At 58.1% G+C, this 17,904-nt stretch overlaps 1 protein-coding gene across 1 annotated transcript; it reads right to left on the bottom strand.

The window, feature by feature from the left end:
- Positions 1–2,456: 2,456 nt before the first annotated feature.
- On the bottom strand, positions 2,457–9,979 carry LOC100078619 (aromatase). Its single transcript, XM_003429051.4, has 9 exons — positions 9,757–9,979; positions 9,269–9,419; positions 8,530–8,684; positions 7,672–7,848; positions 7,218–7,332; positions 4,695–4,809; positions 3,418–3,580; positions 2,947–3,188; positions 2,457–2,797 (listed from the first exon to the last, which is right to left on the bottom strand). Exons 1-9 carry the CDS (start codon positions 9,926–9,928, stop codon positions 2,552–2,554), a joined length of 1,536 nt encoding a protein of 511 aa, XP_003429099.2. The 5' UTR covers positions 9,929–9,979; the 3' UTR covers positions 2,457–2,551.
- Positions 9,980–17,904: the final 7,925 nt, after the last annotated feature.

Here is a 17,904-nt window from a genome sequence, read left to right as displayed (position 1 = left end):
GTAGTCTCCTAGCAGCCTCTGCCCTGCCACCCCATGTGAGCTTACCGGAGGCTGTAAAACATCTGTCGTGTACTGCGAGTGTGTGTGTCTGGGTGTCCCTTACTATCCTTTGGCCCCACTACTGCTCGGGACTCTTGCTGGCATCCATTCTCCACTCACATTCCGCCCAGCAGGGGTGGGGTGTGACTGTTGCCTTGGTGCTGGTGAGCTGACTGGGTGACCCTGCCTCCTCAAGCCTTCTGGCCTCCCTAACTCGATACCACATCTTCTGAACACCTTGTCGTGCCTCTTAGCCAAGTCCCCAGAGAGTAAGGATCTTCCTGCCGATCGCAGCGGGCGGGCCCTCAAGCAGACAGGCTCAGTAGTAGTAATAATAATTATATTAAACACTATACGCCAAACACTGTACTAAGCACTGGGTTAGATACAAGATAATCAAGCCAGACACTGTCCCCTTGCCCCACAAGAGGGCTCTCACAGGCTAAGAATGAGGGAGAACATTTTACAGCAACCGAAGCACAGGAAAGTCAAGTGACTTGCTCGAAGTCACACAGCAGGCAAGTGGAAAAGCCCGAATTTAAACTGAGGCCTTCTGACCCCCAGACCCAAGCTCTTTCCACTCGGCTACCTCATACCAGTCCCGGAGCGGGCCCTGAACCCTACCAGAGAAGCAGGTGAGTGGAGTAACAAGAATCATGAGCCTCAGCCTAATGATCCCAAACTCCCTCTTCACCCCTTGAGGGTAGGGTAGACCTGGTATAGTCCCTTAAACTTTCGGCAGTCAAGGAGACTTGGGTTCTAGTCTTGACTCTGGAAAACAGGCCTGCTGTGTGACATTGGACCAGTTGCTGAACCTCTCTGGGCCACAGCGGCCTCAGGCATGCAGGGAAATACAAAACACTACAGATGGCAGGGATTGCTGGGTTTCAGCGATTTCTGTGGAGGGTGGGGGGCAGCTGGACGTCTGAAATTGGATCGTCACTGAGGGGAGGGAGGGAGGAGCTTGGCTGAGGCTGAAGGGGAAGTGGTGTGGCTGTCAGGCCTGGGGTCGCCGGCGGGAGCGGGGGGTGGGGGCGGCCGTGCGGGGTCCCCCCGAGCGGAGAGTGTTGGGATTGGGGGGAAACCCTCAGTCGGACCGTTTTCCCGCTAAGGGGCCGGGCCTGCGAGGCCTCAGGGAAGTTTGCTCGAGTTCCCTGAATAATTCCTTCTCTCCCTCCCCCGAGCCTGCGGAGACCCCGTTTCGGGGGCTGGTTATAACCTAGCTGGGGAGACAGACACAGATAGATGAAAGATCGGAGGAAGAAATAGAGTGTATTGTATATATTTGTATGTAGAGCTAGAAATGCTTCGGTAGTGTGGAAGTACTGAAGTGGGATATAAACCCGGGAGAGGGGAAGAGAGGTTAATCAGGAAAGGCTACCGGGAGGAGATGGGATTTCAGGAGAGCTTGAGAGCTGTCGGGAGTTGGGGTCTGCCGGATGTGAAGGGGTGAGCAAGAGGTTGGGAGTGGGAGGAGGAGTGACTAGGCTAGATTGAAAGGTGCAGAGAGTGTGAGCTGGGGGATAGTAGGAGTGGAGAGAGGATAAGAAAGGAAGAGAAAGCTGATGGAGTGCCTTAAAGTGAGGGTCAGGAGAGAAGGTATACACGGAAGGCGGCCGCTCAAGACGATTGATTGAATGATTGATGATGGATCGGTGGGTGCATGTATTGGGGTTGGAGTGTGCCCGTGTGAGTCCGTGCCCACCTGTCAGGAGTGTGACCTGTGTGCTTCAACGAAGCTGAGCCTAAAGCGCCCCTGGGTCAACCAGAGCCACAGAAAACCGGCCCTTTCCCTCCCCCTACTCTCCACCCTTCCCCCCCACATATACCCTTCCCCTGACACCCGGGGATCTCATCGGGGTTGCTTCCTGGGTCTTAATCTCCCTCTGCTCCCTGGTGGCCAGGACTGTGCAAGAGGTAGCTGGGTCTGGGATTCCCTTGGGAAGGCCCGATGGATGGCCCAGAAGGGAAGGGGGCTTCCTCAAGCTCCCTTCCCCCGGGAAGCCCCCACTCCGCTGGTGGAGAGAGAGGGAGGAGATGGAGGCAGGCGGGGATCCAGGCGGGGAGCCGGGATGAGTCGGAGGGGCCGGTCCCGCCAGGAGCCGAGCCGTGGGCGCCGGGCAGCGGGCGCGCTGGGCCCTTCTGCCCCGTAGCGGCAGAGGCGGCACCCTCGGGGAGGGGGCGGGGGCGGGAACGTAACGGGGCAGGGTCCGCGCCCGCCACCCCCCGTCCCCAGTTCTCCCAGCCCGGCCACTCGAAAAGACGCTCTGAGGCCCAGCGGTGTGTCTACGTGGACCGTGCTAAAGACCTCGGTGGGCTAGCACGCCTGGGATACGTGGGGGGGGGGGTCAAGGGGGCAGGGAGGGGAGGTGTGAGGGGCGGAGACAGAAAGGGGGTTCGTGGGGGGCGGGGGCGGGGAGGGGGTAGGTGGGGGTCAAGGGCAGGGAAGGGAGATGTTCAGGGTAGGAGCGGGAAGGGGAAAGTGGGGTCGGGGATGGGAGACAGGGGAGGCTCAGGGCTGGCGGAGGAGGCCGGGGGTCCGCGGGGTGAAGATCATGTCCAGCGAGGCCCCGGTCTCGTCCGGGTGCAGGGCCAGGTCGTTCCTCTTGTGGACGCCCTCGATGCCGCCCTCGAGCTCCTGCACGTGGTAGCGCCGCAGCAGCGTGACGAGGATGCTCTTCATCATCACCATGGCGATGTACTTCCCCGCGCAGCTGCGAGGCCCGAACCCGAAGGGCTGGAAGTAGCGGTAGGGGACCTGCGGGGGAGGGTGGGGAGGGGCAGGGGTCGTGAGCGGGCCCGGGGGGAGCGAGGAGAAGGGCTGAGAGAGCCGGGGGTGAAGGGACAGGGCGAGGGCCTGGGGGAGAAGGACCTCGGAGAAGGGGGTTCTTGGCGGGGGTCGCTTACGTTCTTGGCGAAGTTCTCCAGGGTGAACTCGTCGGGTTTGGGGAAGAACTCCCGGCGGTGCATGCGGCCGATGTTGAGGATGATGTTGGTGCCCTTCTTGACCGGGTAGCCGTCAATCACGTCGTCCTGCAGGGCCTTGCGCATGACCAGGTCGACTACGGGCTGGTAGCGCATGCTCTCGAAGATGAAGCTCTCCACCACTTTCAGCTTCTGCATGTCCTCCATCTCGATGTCCCGGTCGCCTGCCGGGCCCGCAGCGACGCGGCTCAGCCCAGGAACCCTCGGGCCCCACGGCGGGGCGAAGGACGCGCGGAACAGAGCGCGCACACCGGCCCCTGGGCCCTGGCGCTCGGGAGCGGCTCCGGACCTCCGGAAGGCGGCCCCTGGGCCAGCCCCGGGGTGGGAGGGGGGGGCGCGGCCCGGGGTCGGGGGGCTCGGCCCGGGGTCGGGGGGCCTGGCCCTCCCCCTCACCGATCTCCGTCCGGATCTCCTCCACGATGGCCTGCTCGACGTTGGGGTGCTTGGCGATGAGCAGCAACATGAAGAAGATGGTCACGGACATGGTGTCGGGAGCGGCAATCAGCATCTCCAGCATGCACTGGTTCACATTCTCCCTGGTCAGATCCCCGCGGTCCTGGAAGACGCGGCCGGGACGCTCCCTGGATGCCGCCTCCCCCCACCCCCACCGGGGGACCCCAGGGCAGAGACGGCCGGGCCAACTGATGAGGGGCCAGGGGTCAACGGGCAGGCCTGGCGGGCTCCGAGACACAGGGGGGAGGTGGAGGAGGGAGGGAGGGAGGGAAGGGGGCTGGGCTCTTTCCGCTATCCACGGATGATTCCCGAGTCTCCCTATCCAGCCCCGGCCTCTCGCCTTCTCTGCAGCCTCGCATTTTCTCCCGACTTGAGGATATCTCTATTGGGATGATGTCTCTCCGACACCTGCAGATCCCGTCTCCTCCAAGAGGCCTTTCCCGACTAACCCCTCATTCGTTCATTCATTCATTCATTCATTCATTCATTCATTCATTCATTCGTTCGTTCATTCAGTCGTATTTATTGAGCTCTTACTGTATGCAGAGCACTGTACTCCTCATTGCCCTCCCCTCTGCGTTGTACCTGCACCTGACTCTGTAGTCGGTCAGTGGATCTTTTACCCATTTAATATTCACCCCGCCCTCAGCCCCTCAGCACTCATGCACCCTGTCATCCCTTGAGAAGGTATGCCCCTTCTAGGCTGTAAGCTTGTGGTGGGCAGGCCACCAATGTGTCTTGCCACGTTCTTCTAATCTACCCACCCCAACCCTTAGTACAGTGCTCTGCACACAGTAAGCGCTCAATAAATACTACTGGCTGACTGACCCTAACTTTATTTATCTTAATGTCTGTCTCCCCCTTTACTCCATAAGCAGGGACGGTATCTTGCAACTCTAATGTCCTCTCCCAAGCGCTCAGTAGTGTGCTCTGCACACAGCGGGTGCTCAATAAACATCACTGATGGGTTGATCAATCAGAGTGGGGGAGCCACGGCTGGAGGGAGGCCAGGTTCCGGGCAATGCGGGGGGCCAAGCCAAGCCAGTTCGTTTCTGACCAACTATATCAGATGCCCCGGGCTCCACGGGGCCACTGTACTGGAAGGAAGAGGGGCGTGAGCAGACAGGGCAGGTGGGCTGGGGGGATCGCCCACCTGTCCCTGGGGGGGCTTGACGGCACCTGAGGTGGGGAGGCACCCCCCCCATATGGGGCCGAACCTGGGCAAAGATGAGCTGCGAGGCAAAGTCCACGTGGTCTTCAAGCTTCTCAGCCGCAGAGAGGCGGAGTCTCTTCTCATCCAACAGGGTCTCCACGGCGTCTTGGAGCTCCTTGCTGCAAGCGAGTGGACAGCAATCAATTATCAATCAATCGATTCATCGATGGCATTTATGGAGCATTTGCTGTGGGTGGAACCCTTAGGAGAGTCCGATACGATAGAGTTGATAGACACGATCCCTGCCCTCAAGGAATTTAGCGAATAGAGAGGGAAGCAGACACTCAAATAAATCACAGCTAGGCGAAGAGTATAAGGATATGGACATAAGTGCGTGGGGCTGGTGGGAAGGGAGGGGGTGGTGGTGAACATCCAAGTGCTTAAGGGGAGGGTGAATAAGCGGGGAAAATCAGGGGTTAGTCAGGGAACCCCTCTTGGAGGAGATAGTAATAGCTTTAGTGCTTACTATGTGCCAAGCACTATTCTAAGCACTAGGGTAGAAAGAAAATAAGCAGAATGGACACAGTCCCTGTCCCAAGGGCCTCACAGGTTAAGGGAGAAGGAAGGAGAACAGATTTAGAAGAAGGCAACCACTGTACTGCTTTTTCATTTTCCTCTGAAGCCACTGGATGTGACAGACTACAGTATACTGTTCTCCCCCAAGCACTTAATACAGCGCTCAGCACATAGCAAACTCTCAGCAGATACATGTGGTTACTACTAGGCTGGAAGGACCAGTGTTAGCGTTCCTTAGGTTCTTGTTACAACTCCCAGCATCCCGTTGTCCCTCCCTCTTGCTGGGAGATCGCTCAGATAACATTTTGAGTCACAACAGTCACATTAATTGCAAAGTTTCTTGTTAGGCTGTTTTTGTTCTTCACAGTCACATCACGTCAGTAGGACTAAGTAGAACTGGTGGTGCTTCTAAACTAGAAATCCTTTATGCAGGTATTCCTTTTTTAAAAAAAAAAGTGGTATTGGTTAACAGTTTACTATGTGCCAGGCGCTGTATTAAGAACTGGGGTAGATACAAGCTAATCAGTTTGGACACAGCCCGTGTCCCACATGGGGCTCACGCTCTTAATCCCCATTTTGCAGATGAGGTAACTGAGGCCCAGAATAATTCAGTGACTTGCCCAAGGTCATACAGCAGACAAGTGACAGAGCCAGGATGAGAACCCAGGTCCTTCTGACTCCCAGGCCCGTGCTCTCTTAACGCATTTTTTCTTCTATTGGCAGTTTTTCATGGGCCAGTGAGCATCCAAATCCCTTGTCTTTGAGCAACTCTGGCTGGTGGCATCCCCAAATCTAAATGCATCCCTTAGAAACCTGCATTCCAGTCAACTCATTCAAAACAAGACACAATCTCATCTCAACCCAGACTTGGGGGAGATTGTGCTGAGACCACCAACCTCAGGGAAAGCCCCTGAAGTGATGTTGGATTAGGCTGATGCTAAATCGCTTCCAAGAAAGAGAAAGAAGATGAGTATGTTATTCATTATTACTGAGATACTCCAGAACAGGGCGGGTCTACTTGGGTTGGGGGTGTCAAGAAGCCCCTTGGGATGTGCCATTCCTACTGCCCACCCCAGCCCGCAGGGGCGGCCCCATCTCTCCCCCTTCTCCCCCTCCCATGCCCCTCAGCCCACATATCCTTTCCCCAGTAATGGCGGGGAGTGGACTGCAGCTCTCTGGTCTTGGGCAGAGGAAGCAGTGCCCTGGGCCTCTTCCCCTGGGGTCCCTCTGCAGGACAGGCCCCCTGGGAGTCCCTGCCCCCATCCATGCTCCATAGTAGCTGGCCCGCCAGCGCGGGCAGGGGGGGGACTTGCCTCCAGACAGGAAGAGCTCCATCCAGCCCAACATGCCCTCCCCCACAACCCCATGAACTATTTTTTTAAATGGTATTTGCTAAGCTCTTACTATGCCAGCACTGTACTAATCGATGGGGAAGATAATAATGATGCTATTTGTTAAGCGCTTACTATGTGCCAGGCACTGTACTAAGTGCTGCGGTGGATACAAGCAAATCGGGTTGGACACCGACCCTGAACAATGTGGGGCTCACAGTCTCAATTCCCATTTTACAGATGAGTTAACTGAGGCACAGAGAAGTGAAGTGACTTGTCCAAGGATGCACAGCAGATACATGGTAGAACCAAGATTAGGACCCAGGTCCTTCTGACTCCCAGGCCCCTGGCATATCCACTAGGCACAGTGGCTGTCTGCACAGGTTTAGGGGTGCCCCCCACTCCCGCCCCCACCCCAAGATTCCAAAAGCAGGAGGGGGTTGGTAAGAGAAGAAAGGTTTGGGAAAGATGTGGGAGCCGTATGGTCCCCAAGGGCTGGAATGGTAGCAGGAGGGATTGGGATTAGATTTACAGAAGGTGAGGTTTCTGGGGGCTTCAGAGGCCCTTGTACAGTGGGTCCTGACTAAGCTATGGGGGCAAAAGCATCTGAGAGCAAGGGGTGGCCTGGAGCCAGGGGTGGGAGACGGCATATGGTCAGACTGGGACGCCGGGATACTTACATGGACTTTGCATACTTTTTGTACAGCCACGAGACCTTGAAGAAGATGTCGGGCTTGAGGAGGAGCGCCTGCCAGGCATTGAAATAGCCCTGGATTTTCATCACCATCTCCGACTCTGGAGACAGGTAGGGGACAAGGGAGGGCGGTCACCCGAGGTCTCCAGGGGCCTTGGGAGTCACCATTGGCCGGAGAAGACCTCGAGAACTGGGTCAACTGGGGGATAAAGGGCAGGGGACTGGGAGAGGCAGGGGGACAGATGGGAAAGGTTCCTACCATCCTTGGAGATCCCCAGGAACAGGGTGTTGGAGTTGTCCAGTGGGGAGCAGTGGATGAAGAGGTGGGGGTTGGGGAGATCCCTACCATCCATGGGAATCCCCAGGAACAGGATGTTGGAGGTGTCTGGGGGTGGGATGGGGGATGGAGAGGTGGGGGCTGGTGGGCAGAGGGTCCCTACCATCCATGGGGATCCCCAGGAACAAAGCATTGGAGGTGTTCAGCATGATGCGGCGCATGAGAGTCAGCACACTGATGTAGCCCAGCTCATTGGTCACTTCATCCAACTTGTCCAGGTGTGTGATGGTGGACTGCACGCACATGGCCACCATGTGCACGAGGCCCGGTCCGGACAAGGCTGCGGGGTTCACAGGGGCGGGGACACAGACACGGACAAGGACCCTGTCAGCAGAGAACGGCCCATCCTGGCCACGAGGCTGATGGGTTCTGGACGGTCGGGCGGTCGGGCGACGGTCGGGGAGGAGGCCTCCCGGACACTTCAGGATCACCCTTAGCCACTGCCAGGCGGTCCCCCACAGGTCCCGGGCTGTTGGCTCGGAGACAGGCCTGCTGGCTAGAGCACGGAAGAAGACCCCCGTTCGAGTCCCCCTTTCTGTCTTGCTCTGTGGCCTCAAGCTCCCTTGGGCCTCGGTGTCCTCTGTAAAATGGGGGCACGGATATCTCTTTTTCCCTTCCCCATGGGGTTGGTTCTAGAGTTCTAAGATCATTCCTGGGAAAGAGTTTGGAGAAAAGAAAGTTCCCGCCCGATTTCGGGGCTTATTCCTCTGGCGCTCCCGGGATGAAGGAAAGGAAACCCCTTCCCACAGCGCTGAAGGCCGGGTCTTGCTGGGACGGAAGGGGGCGGGGGTGGGTCGAGGAGAGGGGCCGGAGAGGAGAGGGTGAGCCCGTCTTTGGGTAGGGATCGTCTCTATCTGTTGCCGAATGGTACTTTCCAAGCGCTTAGTACAGTGCTCTGCACACAGTAAACGCTCAACAAATACGCCTGAATGAATGAGAGGGGAGCGGTCCGCTTCTTCACCTTTGGTGAAGAAGGGTCGGATGGCTTTCCAGAGGGTGGGGTTGTTGTTGAAGATGATGCCCTTCTCGTGCATGCCGATACACTGCAGGCCCAGCTTACTCCCGAAGCGACAGCTGTAGTGGTTGTGCTTCATGATGTGGAACATGCTGGACGACCTGCGGGGAGGGGGCGGCGGCTGAGCCCGGTCCGAGGCGGCCTGAGCGGACGAGGCCCCGACCCTCCAGGGCGGCCCGGGAGCGGCCGGTAGGGGGAGCCAAGGTCCTGGAGGACGGTCCCCGGCCTCGCCAGAGGAAAGCCCTCTCCGGGTCTGTCGGGGGGCGGGGGTGGAGCTCAGGACCCCCCCGTCCCCACTCCCCCCTCCCTCCGCCCCCCCCCCCCCACATCCACACGCCCTCCCCGGACCCCCCGACCGGCTCTCTGGAACTTTGGACTAGTGGCCTCCTGAAAAACCTCCCTCAGAGTTAGGGCTGGGACCACCCAACACCCCGGGAAAGACGTCAACTCAACCTGTCCCCCGACTATCCGACGCCCCCATCGCCCCCCTCCATCTCTGGCTCTCCCCCGGTGACCCAGACAGGACCATCCGGCACCCCTGCCTCTCCCCTCTCCATCCCTGCCTCGCCTCCGGTGAGCCAGCCCCGACCACCCAACGGTCCTGACTCTTCCCTCTCCACCTCTGACTCTACCCCCGGGCCCCAGCCCGGACCATCCGATCTCCCCGTCTCGGAATGACCCTCACTTGCTGATGATGAGCGTCTCCTCGCCACCTATCCAGACTCGCATGAACTCTCCGTACATCCGATTGTAATAGTTGCAGGCGCTGCCGATCCCCATCCACAGGAACCTGCCGTGGGACACCAGGGGCCCGAGCCCCAGGCAGTACCCGGGACCTGGGGAAGGCAGGCAGGTGGCCCTCCGGGATCAGAGTGGCCCGTCCGTCCGCTCGCCCGGCTGGGGGTCCCCGCCCAGAGAGGCCGCAGCTCCCTCATCGCCCCCAGGTCCCTGGAAACGCGCGGTAGGGGAAGGGGGAGGAGGGAGGCTGGGGTCGGTGGGGGGCGGTGATGGAGGCCGAGGCCGGCCGGGCTTTCGGGTGGGGTCGTCAGGGTGGGGCTCGGAGTCTCCGGCGGCCCGGGGAGCGGGGTATTATCGCTTCTTCCCCGCCCCAGGCCGGGGAACGGTGCGGGGAGCGGTGCTGCGGAGGGGCCGGTCGGCCCTGCCTCAGTTTACCTGGAATGGCGGCAGCGTCCCGGCCGCTCCAGAGCGCGAGCGGGGTGCCGGCCAGGAGGAGGAGAAGCAGCAGCAGCAGCAGCGTCAGGGTGGCGGCGGCGGTGCGGGGCCCGGCCTCGGGCAGGAGGCCGGCCAGGTTGAGCTGCGCCCATCGGAGCCCATCCAGCAGCATCGCGACGGGTCTGTCGGCGGGGCCCGGGCCCGGGGCAGCGAACCTGGCCAGCCGGGACACGGGGCGGAATTGGACTGGGCTCGCCCGCCCCCCGCCGCCGGCTTTTTACCTTGGCCCGAGCCGGGGGGTCGGCAGGGGTGGGGCCTTCCCTGCCCGCTTCGGCCCTGACGCGCCTCGTGGGGCGAGTCAAAACAGACGGAGATAGCCCCGGCTGCGCAGCCGACGGTGGCCTTGGGTCTTGAGGAGCTCGGCCCGAGGGAATCTCTATCGCAATCTCCATGGGCGGGGCCCGGGGGGGAAGTCTCAAGGGGAGGGATGGGGCACAGGCCCCATCCATCCGCAACCCCAGCTCGGAGCTGAACACAGAAGATGAAAGGCGCTGTGGGGATGCATGTGTGTAAGGGGGTTGGGGGTGGGGAAGAGGTGTGAGAGTGTGGGTGTGGGGGGTTGTGTATGGGGGTAGGGAGGACGCCGACAGTTTGCCCTCCCGCCCCTTCTCCCCGAGAATTCGCTTCATCGGTTCACCCTTTTTGCTCGTCCCACAGGCGCCAGCATTCCCCGCTTCCCCATCTCCCTCCCTTTCCCAGGCTACCTGGCCTTGCCGCCTCCTCTCACCCCTGGAGGGGGAAAATGGTGCCTATCGACAAGGTGGGGGTGCTACCCCAGGGTCCTGGGGGGACGGGGCTAGGGTCTACGGATCAGAACCCAACCCTAGTCCCCCTTAATCCCCTCAACCTCCGGGTCATCTCTCCTGGGCTCCCCGGCCCCTCGCTTGGGTTTCGACTGTGCACCAGAGGTCCGGCTGACCTGATTTTTCCTCAAACTTCCAGACCTGAGTAGACCAACCCCAAGCAGGATGACTTTCCTGGAGGATCTGGGCGCGTGGGCGGGCACCCTGTGGGCACTCCCATGCGTGGTGGAAGACTAAACTGTGCTTGCACCAAAACCCCACACCTAGGCCTGTGCACCAATCTGTCCTTGCTGGCCACAGAGCGGGGCAGAGGGCTGACACAGGGCCCGTGACAGCATGGGGGCAGTTGTGAATAGTGCTGGGTCCAGGCCCTTCAGGGGTGGGGCTGCCCTGACCCCTCTTATAGTCGCCCCTGTAGTTTTTTGGGGGGGGGGCAGAAAACTGAGTTTTAATGGTGAAAAAGACCTCAACCCATCTCTAGGCTCCAAACCCTGCCCCCAATTCCAGCCCTGAACTCCAGTCCCGCCCCCACCCCACCTAGTCCCCAGCCCCTAGCTCCAATCTCTCCCCAACAGCCCCTCCACCTCCAGGATTTACCTTCCAGCCCCCAGGCCCTGACTCCAGCCCTTTCCCCATCCTTACTAAGTCCCCACCCCCCAAACCTCAGTTCCAGGGGAACTCTCTCCCAGTGGTCAGAGCCAAGGTCTGGAGAGGGGCCATCCATCCCCTCAGCCCAGGAGGAATGGCTGTCCATCAATCAGTAGTATTTTCTAAGCACTTACGCTTGCAGAGTGCTATACAAAGCGTTTAAGTAAATACCATGTAATAGAGGTGGTAGACACGATGGTTGCCCCATCACCCCCACATCTGGGACCTGGAGACCCTTGCTCCATCGCTCCCATTAGAGGGGGACCCGAGGGCACCGGCCCATTGACCCCTAGCTGGAGCCAGAGGGCACCATCCCCAATGCCCCCCAACTAGGACCCAGGGGTACCAGTCCCATTGCCCCATAAATTGGGAACCCAGGGGCCCCAGGAGTCAATCTGTCGAGAGGCTGGGAAGGTCACCGTTCAGGCTGTAGACTCCCATGCCCCAGAAGGCTGTTTCCTTATTATCTGCCCTCCCAGACTAGAAGCCAGAGGCGCCAGGGTCTTCATGGTTACCCAAACAGAGATAATGCAGCTGTGGAAGGGGGCGGGGGTGAGAGGACTGGTTTCGGAGGTTGGGGGGGGGGCAGGTATTTATTTCCCAGCTCCAGTCAGCTTCCAAGGAGAGGCCCAGAACCTGGGCTAAGGGGGGCCGGGCCCTTCCCTCCCCGGGGAGGGGTTCGGTCGGGGTCTGCCCTCCTTCTCCTCCTCTCCCCCTCACCCCATCCTTCCTCAAGCTCTGAGACCTCTCTCCCTCCAGGCCCCGCCAGCACCCTGGGCTCAGCGAGATGCCCGAACGACCACCATCTCCTGCAGCCAACACTTTGACCTCCTGGGGAGGGCAAGCTGCATCATCAGAGGGACAGAAGGGGATGAGCTTTGACCTGGTAGGCAAGAACGTGAGCTCCCTAGGACTAGACCCTCATTCCCCCTATTTCCTCTCCCTTCTGTGAAACCCTTGCATTTGAACCTTTGGGCCCTTGATAACCACCCCACTCTCAGCCTCACAGCACTTATGTACGTATCCACAGTTTATTTTAGCGTCTGTCTCCCCCTCTAAGTCTGTAGGCTCCTTGTGGACAAGGAACGTGCCTACCGACGCTGTTACGTTGTACTCTCCCAAGTGCTTACTCGATAGATTGACTGATTGGCAGGAGGAGGAGGAGGAATGGGAGTAGGAGGTGAGGAAGAAGAGGACTAGTAGTAGGAAGAATAATAGGAGCTATTGGAGTAGTACCAGTAACAGTAACAGTAGGAATAGAAGCACTTATTGAGCACCCATTAAGTGCAGTGCACTGTACTAAGCTCTTGGAAAGTACAGCATGATAAAGCAACATGTTGCCTGCTCTCGAGGAGACTCTTCACTATCAGGACCCCAAGGCTCAGTTTTCCACTGTCCCCAGCTTCCCTAATCCCCTGCTGCCCCAATCCCCCACAGCCCCACTCCCCTTCACCCACTTATTCTGGCCCTTCTAGGACTTTGCTCTCTCTCTACGCCCACCCTTATGGGCAGGCAAGCACATCATTTTTTTCTTCACAAACATCATCATTATCCCCATCATAACCATCACCACCAGAACCTCTATCGTCACCACCACCATCACCCTGGTTACCATTACCCACACCATCACCGTGGTAACCATCACCAATAGCACCATCACCACCGTGGTCACCGTCTCTACCACCATCCTCATCATCACCACCTCTCCATCATCTTTGTCTTCATCTTCATCATCACCATAGTAAATACGATCTTCCTCAGAACATGGCTATTATAATCATCATAATCGAGAGAAGTAGCATGGCCTAATAGATCAAACAGAGGCCTGAGAGTCAGAAGGACCTGGGTTCTAATCGTGGCTCCACCACTTGCTTACTGGGTGACTTTGGGAAGTCACTTAACCTATCTGTACCTCAGTTACCTCACCTCCAAAATGGAGGTCGAGACGGTGAGTCCCGTGCAGGACTTGGACCGTTTCCAACCTGATCAGTTTGGCTCTGTCCCAGTATTTAGTACAGTGTCTGGCACATAGTAATTGCTTGATAATAATAATAATGTTGGTATTTGTTAATCGCTTACTATATGCAGATCACTGTTCTAAGCGCTGGGGTAGATACAGGGTGATCAGGTTGTCCCACACGAGGCTCACAGTCTTCATCGCCATTTTACAGATGAGGTCACTGAGGCACAGAGAAGTTAAGTGACTTGTCCACGGTCACACAGCCGACAAGTGGCAGAGCCAGGATTCGAACCCATGACCTCTGACTCCCAAGCCCGGGCTCTTTCCACTGAGCCACGCTGCTTCTCCAAATACCATTAACAACTACCTTTTAAAAAATCCTGATCACGGAGCCTCTGGCCATGATAATCACCATGGTAACCGTCATCACCACGAACACCAATGTCAGCCACTGTCCTAATCGATGATTCTCTCATAGCCGCAATCACCACTTTGATGATCATCACCCTGATCCCCACTGTTGTCATCTTCACCACCATCACAACCATCTGTGCTGTATGAAGATCATCCCCATCACTAGCTGGACAGGAGGGCCCTCCATCATTGGTGGAGAGCCGGAGTGAAAGGAGATCAGGGTTTCAGGGTTTCACCAGGACAGGTTTCCTGCAGGAAGGGAGTGGCTCTGAGGCCCAGATGGAAGACAGGGACTCGTTTTTGGCTCTCCTCAAACTGGACAAGATGGCACTCTGGGCGCTTTCTTGGCAACCAGGATGGTCACGGGGAGGGACTGAAATCATCATCATCATCATAATGATAGTGGCATTTTTTAAGAGCTTACTATGTGCTAGGCACAGTTCTAAGCGCTCAGGGTGGATACGAGCCCCGTCTCATGTGGGGCTCATAATCTCATTCATTCATTCAATTGCATGAGGGCTTACTGTGTGCAAAGCACTGTTCTAAGCGCTTGGGAGAGTATGATACAAGAATAAACAGACATTCCCTGCCCACAACGAGTTTACAGTCTAGAGTAGGGGGGAAAGACATTAATATAAATAAAGAAATTATAGATATGTATATAAGTGCTGTGGGGCTGGGATGGGGAAAGAACAAAGGGAGGAAGTCAAGGCAACACAGAAGGGGTGGGAGAAGAGGAAAGAGAGGGTTTTAGTCAGGGAAACCCTTTCGGAGACTTGCCTTCAATAAGGCTTTGAAGAGAGGGAGAGTAATTATCAGATTTGAAGAGGGAGGGCGAGTTCCAGGCCAGAGGCAGGACGTGGGCGAGGGATCGGTGGTGGGATAGGTGAGATGGAGGCATAGTGAGAAAGTTAGCTGTAGAGGAGAGAAACATGCAGGCGGGATTGTAGCAGGGGAGAAGCGAGGTGAGGTAGGAAGGGGTAAGGTGATGGACTGCTTTAAAGCCAATGGTGAGGAGCGACGGGCCCCCGCTGGAACTGGAGGGCTTCAGGTTCAGAACTAACAGGCAGGGTGGAATGGGGACGTGAGCCTAGGAAGATTCAGAGATGTTGGATGGTCTATCTATCCCTGATTATAAATTCGGGGTCCAGGAGGGCGACCAGCAGGGGATTCGGCTCGGTGAAATGAGTCTCGTTGGGATGACCTGAGGTGTGGCTCGGGGGCTGAGGTCCAAGGGCGGAAAGGGTTACTGGGACTGCCACTCCCTCTCCCCCCGCGTCCACTTCCTCCTCCTCGGTTTGTAGACCGGGCCGTTTCGACCCAAGGATGGGAGCGTAGGAGCCCCCGGCAGCGACTCGTAAACGTGCCACGGCGAGAGGGCGGCCCGCTCGGGCCGGGAGGCCCCGGGGAGAGCGGCGACCTGGAGGACCTGCCCCCTAGCCAGCCCCCCGCCCCCAGCCGCGGGGGCCGAACTCCGCCTCCGGCAATAACCCGCGGCCGGCCCGCGGGGAAGATGCGAGGAGAGAAAACCCTCCTCCTGCGGGAGGAACGGAGCGGGCCCGGCTGGTGCGAGCTGCCCGAGTCCGGCCTGGGGACTTTTATTAATAATAATAATAATGTTAGTATTTGTTAAGCGCTTACTATGTGCAAAGCACAGTTCTAAGCGCTGGGGGATACCAGGTGATCAGGTTGTCTCACGTGGGGCTCACAGTCTTCATCCCCATTTTCCAGATGAGAGAACTGAGGCCCAGAGAAGTGAAGTGACTTGCCCAAAGTCACCCAGCTGACGAGTGGCAGAGCCGGGATTCGAACCCATGACTTCTGATTCCCAAGCCCGGGCTCTTTCCCTTGAGCCACGCTGCTTCTCTACTTCTGAGGGGCAGAAGTCCGGAGCGGCCGTCCCCGGGTCGCGACAGCCGGCTGGGGCGGGCCCGCGCCTTCCCCCGGGCCCCGGCTGGGGGGGCCCGGCCCGAACGACCTCTGGAGCAGGGGTCGGGGCCTCCAGGAGCGCGGCCCGGCGGCGTCGGCCTTAGGTGACCCGAGGGCCGCCCTTCCCGGTCCCCGCCCGGCGCGGCTCGGTGTTCCCTGCGCGCCGGCGGGGCATTGTCCGCTCGGGGACACTCGTCCGCCGGGACCGCAAGGCCGGCGCGGGGAGGCTCCTCGAGGCCTCCTCCTCGGCTTGGACCGGACTGTTGCCATGGGGACGCCTGCCCGACACCGAGGGGGGACCTTGGTCTCGTGGACGTAGCGACCGAGGGTCTGCCCGCCCCCTCGTCCCTCCACTCCGCGGGGAACAGAATCGACTCCAGGTGGACAATCGGGCAGGCAGCCGAGATGCAAGTGGCGGGGACATCGGAGGAAGAGATGCGGGGGGCGGAGACGCGGGGGAGCGGAGACTCGAGTAGTGTAGACACGAGGGGAGGAGGTCCAGGGTGCGGAGATGCAAGACGAGGGTAGCGGAGACGCGGGGGGAACAATAACAGTGATAGTTGTTAATAATAATAATAATAATGTTGGTATTTGTTAAGCGCTTACTATGTGCCGCACACTGTTCTAGGCGCTGGGGTAGATACAGGGGAATCAGGTTGTCCCACCTGAGGCTCACAGTCTTAATCCCCAATTTACAGATGAGGGAACTGAGGTACAGAGAAGTTAAGTGACTTGCCCACAATCACACAGCGGACAAGTGGCAGAGTCGGGATTCGAACCCATGACCTCTGACTCCCAAGCCCGGGCTCTTTCCACTGACCCACGCTGCTTCTCGCGTGAGTCAGTGTTAAGGGTTTACTATGTGTCAAGTACTGTAAAAAGCGCCTCGGGTAGATACTCTTGTATTAGGTAGATACTCTTGATAATTAGGTCCCATATGGGCCTTACGGTCTAAGAAGGAGGGAGAACAGGTCTTGAATCCCCATTTCACAGATGCGGGAACTGAGGTACAGAGAAGTTAAGTGATTTGCCCCGGGTCACATAGCAGACAAGTAGCGGAGCAGGGATTAAGACCCAGCTCCTCTGACTCCCAGACCCGCGCTCTTTCCACTAATGATAATAAAAATTATATTATGTTAAGGGCTTACTATGTGCCGAGCACTGTTCAAAGCGCCGGCGTAGATACATGTTACCAGTCGGACACAGTCCCTGTCCCACATGAAGTTCACACTCTTATCCCCATTTTACAGATGAGATAAATGAAGCCCAGAGAATAATAATGTTGGTATTTGTTAAGCGCTTACTATGTGCAGAGCACTGTTCTAAGCGCTGGGGTAAACACAGGGGAATCAGGTTGTCCCACGTGGGGCTCACAGTCATAATCCCCATTTTACAGATGAGGGAACTGAGGCACAGAGAAGTTAAGTGACTTGCCCACAGTCACACAGCTGACAAGTGGCAGAGCTGGGATTCGAACTCATGAGCCCTGACTCCAAAGCCCGTGCTCTTTCCACTGCGCCAAATGTAGTAATAAGTAAGTGACTTGCCCAAGGTCTCACAGCAGACAGGTAGTGGAGTAGAGATTAGAACCCAGGTCCTTCTGTCTCCCAGTCACATACTCTTATCAGCGTGGCTCAGTGGAAAGAGCCCGGGCTTGGGAGTCAGAGCTCATGGGTTCAAATCCCCACTCAGCCATCTAGCTGTGTGACTTTTCGCAAGTCACTTAACTTCTCTGGGTCTCAGTTACCCCATCTGTAAAAGGGCGATGAAGACTGTGTGCCCCACGTGGGACAACCTAATCACCTTGTATCCTCCCCAGCGCTTAGAACGGTGCCTTGCACATAGTAAGCTCTTAACAAATGCCATTATTATTATTATTATTATTGGTATTATTATCCACTAAGCCTCGCTGCTTCTCAGACTACTAAACCAACGCTACTTAGCGGGGGAGCCGATGGTGGAGACGAGGAGGGAAGTGACACGGGTGGTGAAGACGGGGGGGGTGGGAGGGAACGCGGAGGGGGGAAGGGAAGAGGGTGGAGGGGACGAGAGGAGAAGAGAAGCGGGTGGCGAAGACGCGGGTGGCGGAGAAGCAGTGGTAGAGACGCGGGATAAAGACGCGGGAAGGTTTTGACTCAGTCCACGATCTCCCGTTTCTCACAGCCCCTCGATAACGGATTGCGGCGCTGCGGGGGCGGCCGGGCTGTCCGGGGAGACCTTCCCGCCGGGCCCCCCGACCTCCCCCCGCCCAAATCCCAGCTTGTCCGGGGCCGCCGCCCCACGCTGGACACGCTTGGTGGGTCCGGCGTGGTGGTGGGGGGGGGGGGTCACAGG

The sequence above is a fragment of the Ornithorhynchus anatinus genome, chromosome 8 (genome assembly GCF_004115215.2).
Source record: "Ornithorhynchus anatinus isolate Pmale09 chromosome 8, mOrnAna1.pri.v4, whole genome shotgun sequence".
Taxonomy (NCBI): Eukaryota; Metazoa; Chordata; class Mammalia; order Monotremata; family Ornithorhynchidae; genus Ornithorhynchus; species Ornithorhynchus anatinus.
Note: the sequence above shows the minus strand (reverse complement) of the source record. Positions and strands in the feature narration are given on the sequence as shown.

Excerpts from the sequence above, each read along its gene's own strand:
- LOC100078619 (XM_003429051.4), bottom strand. The coding sequence starts at position 9,928 with ATGCTGCTGGATGGGCTCCGATGGGCGCAGCTCAACCTGGCCGGCCTC. Across the intron at positions 9,420-9,756 it reads GGACGCTGCCGCCATTCCAG|GTCCCGGGTACTGCCTGGGG; the intron begins GTAAACTGAGGC and ends TGCCTTCCCCAG. Across the intron at positions 7,849-8,529 it reads CCGACCCTTCTTCACCAAAG|CCTTGTCCGGACCGGGCCTC; the intron begins GTGAAGAAGCGG and ends TGAACCCCGCAG.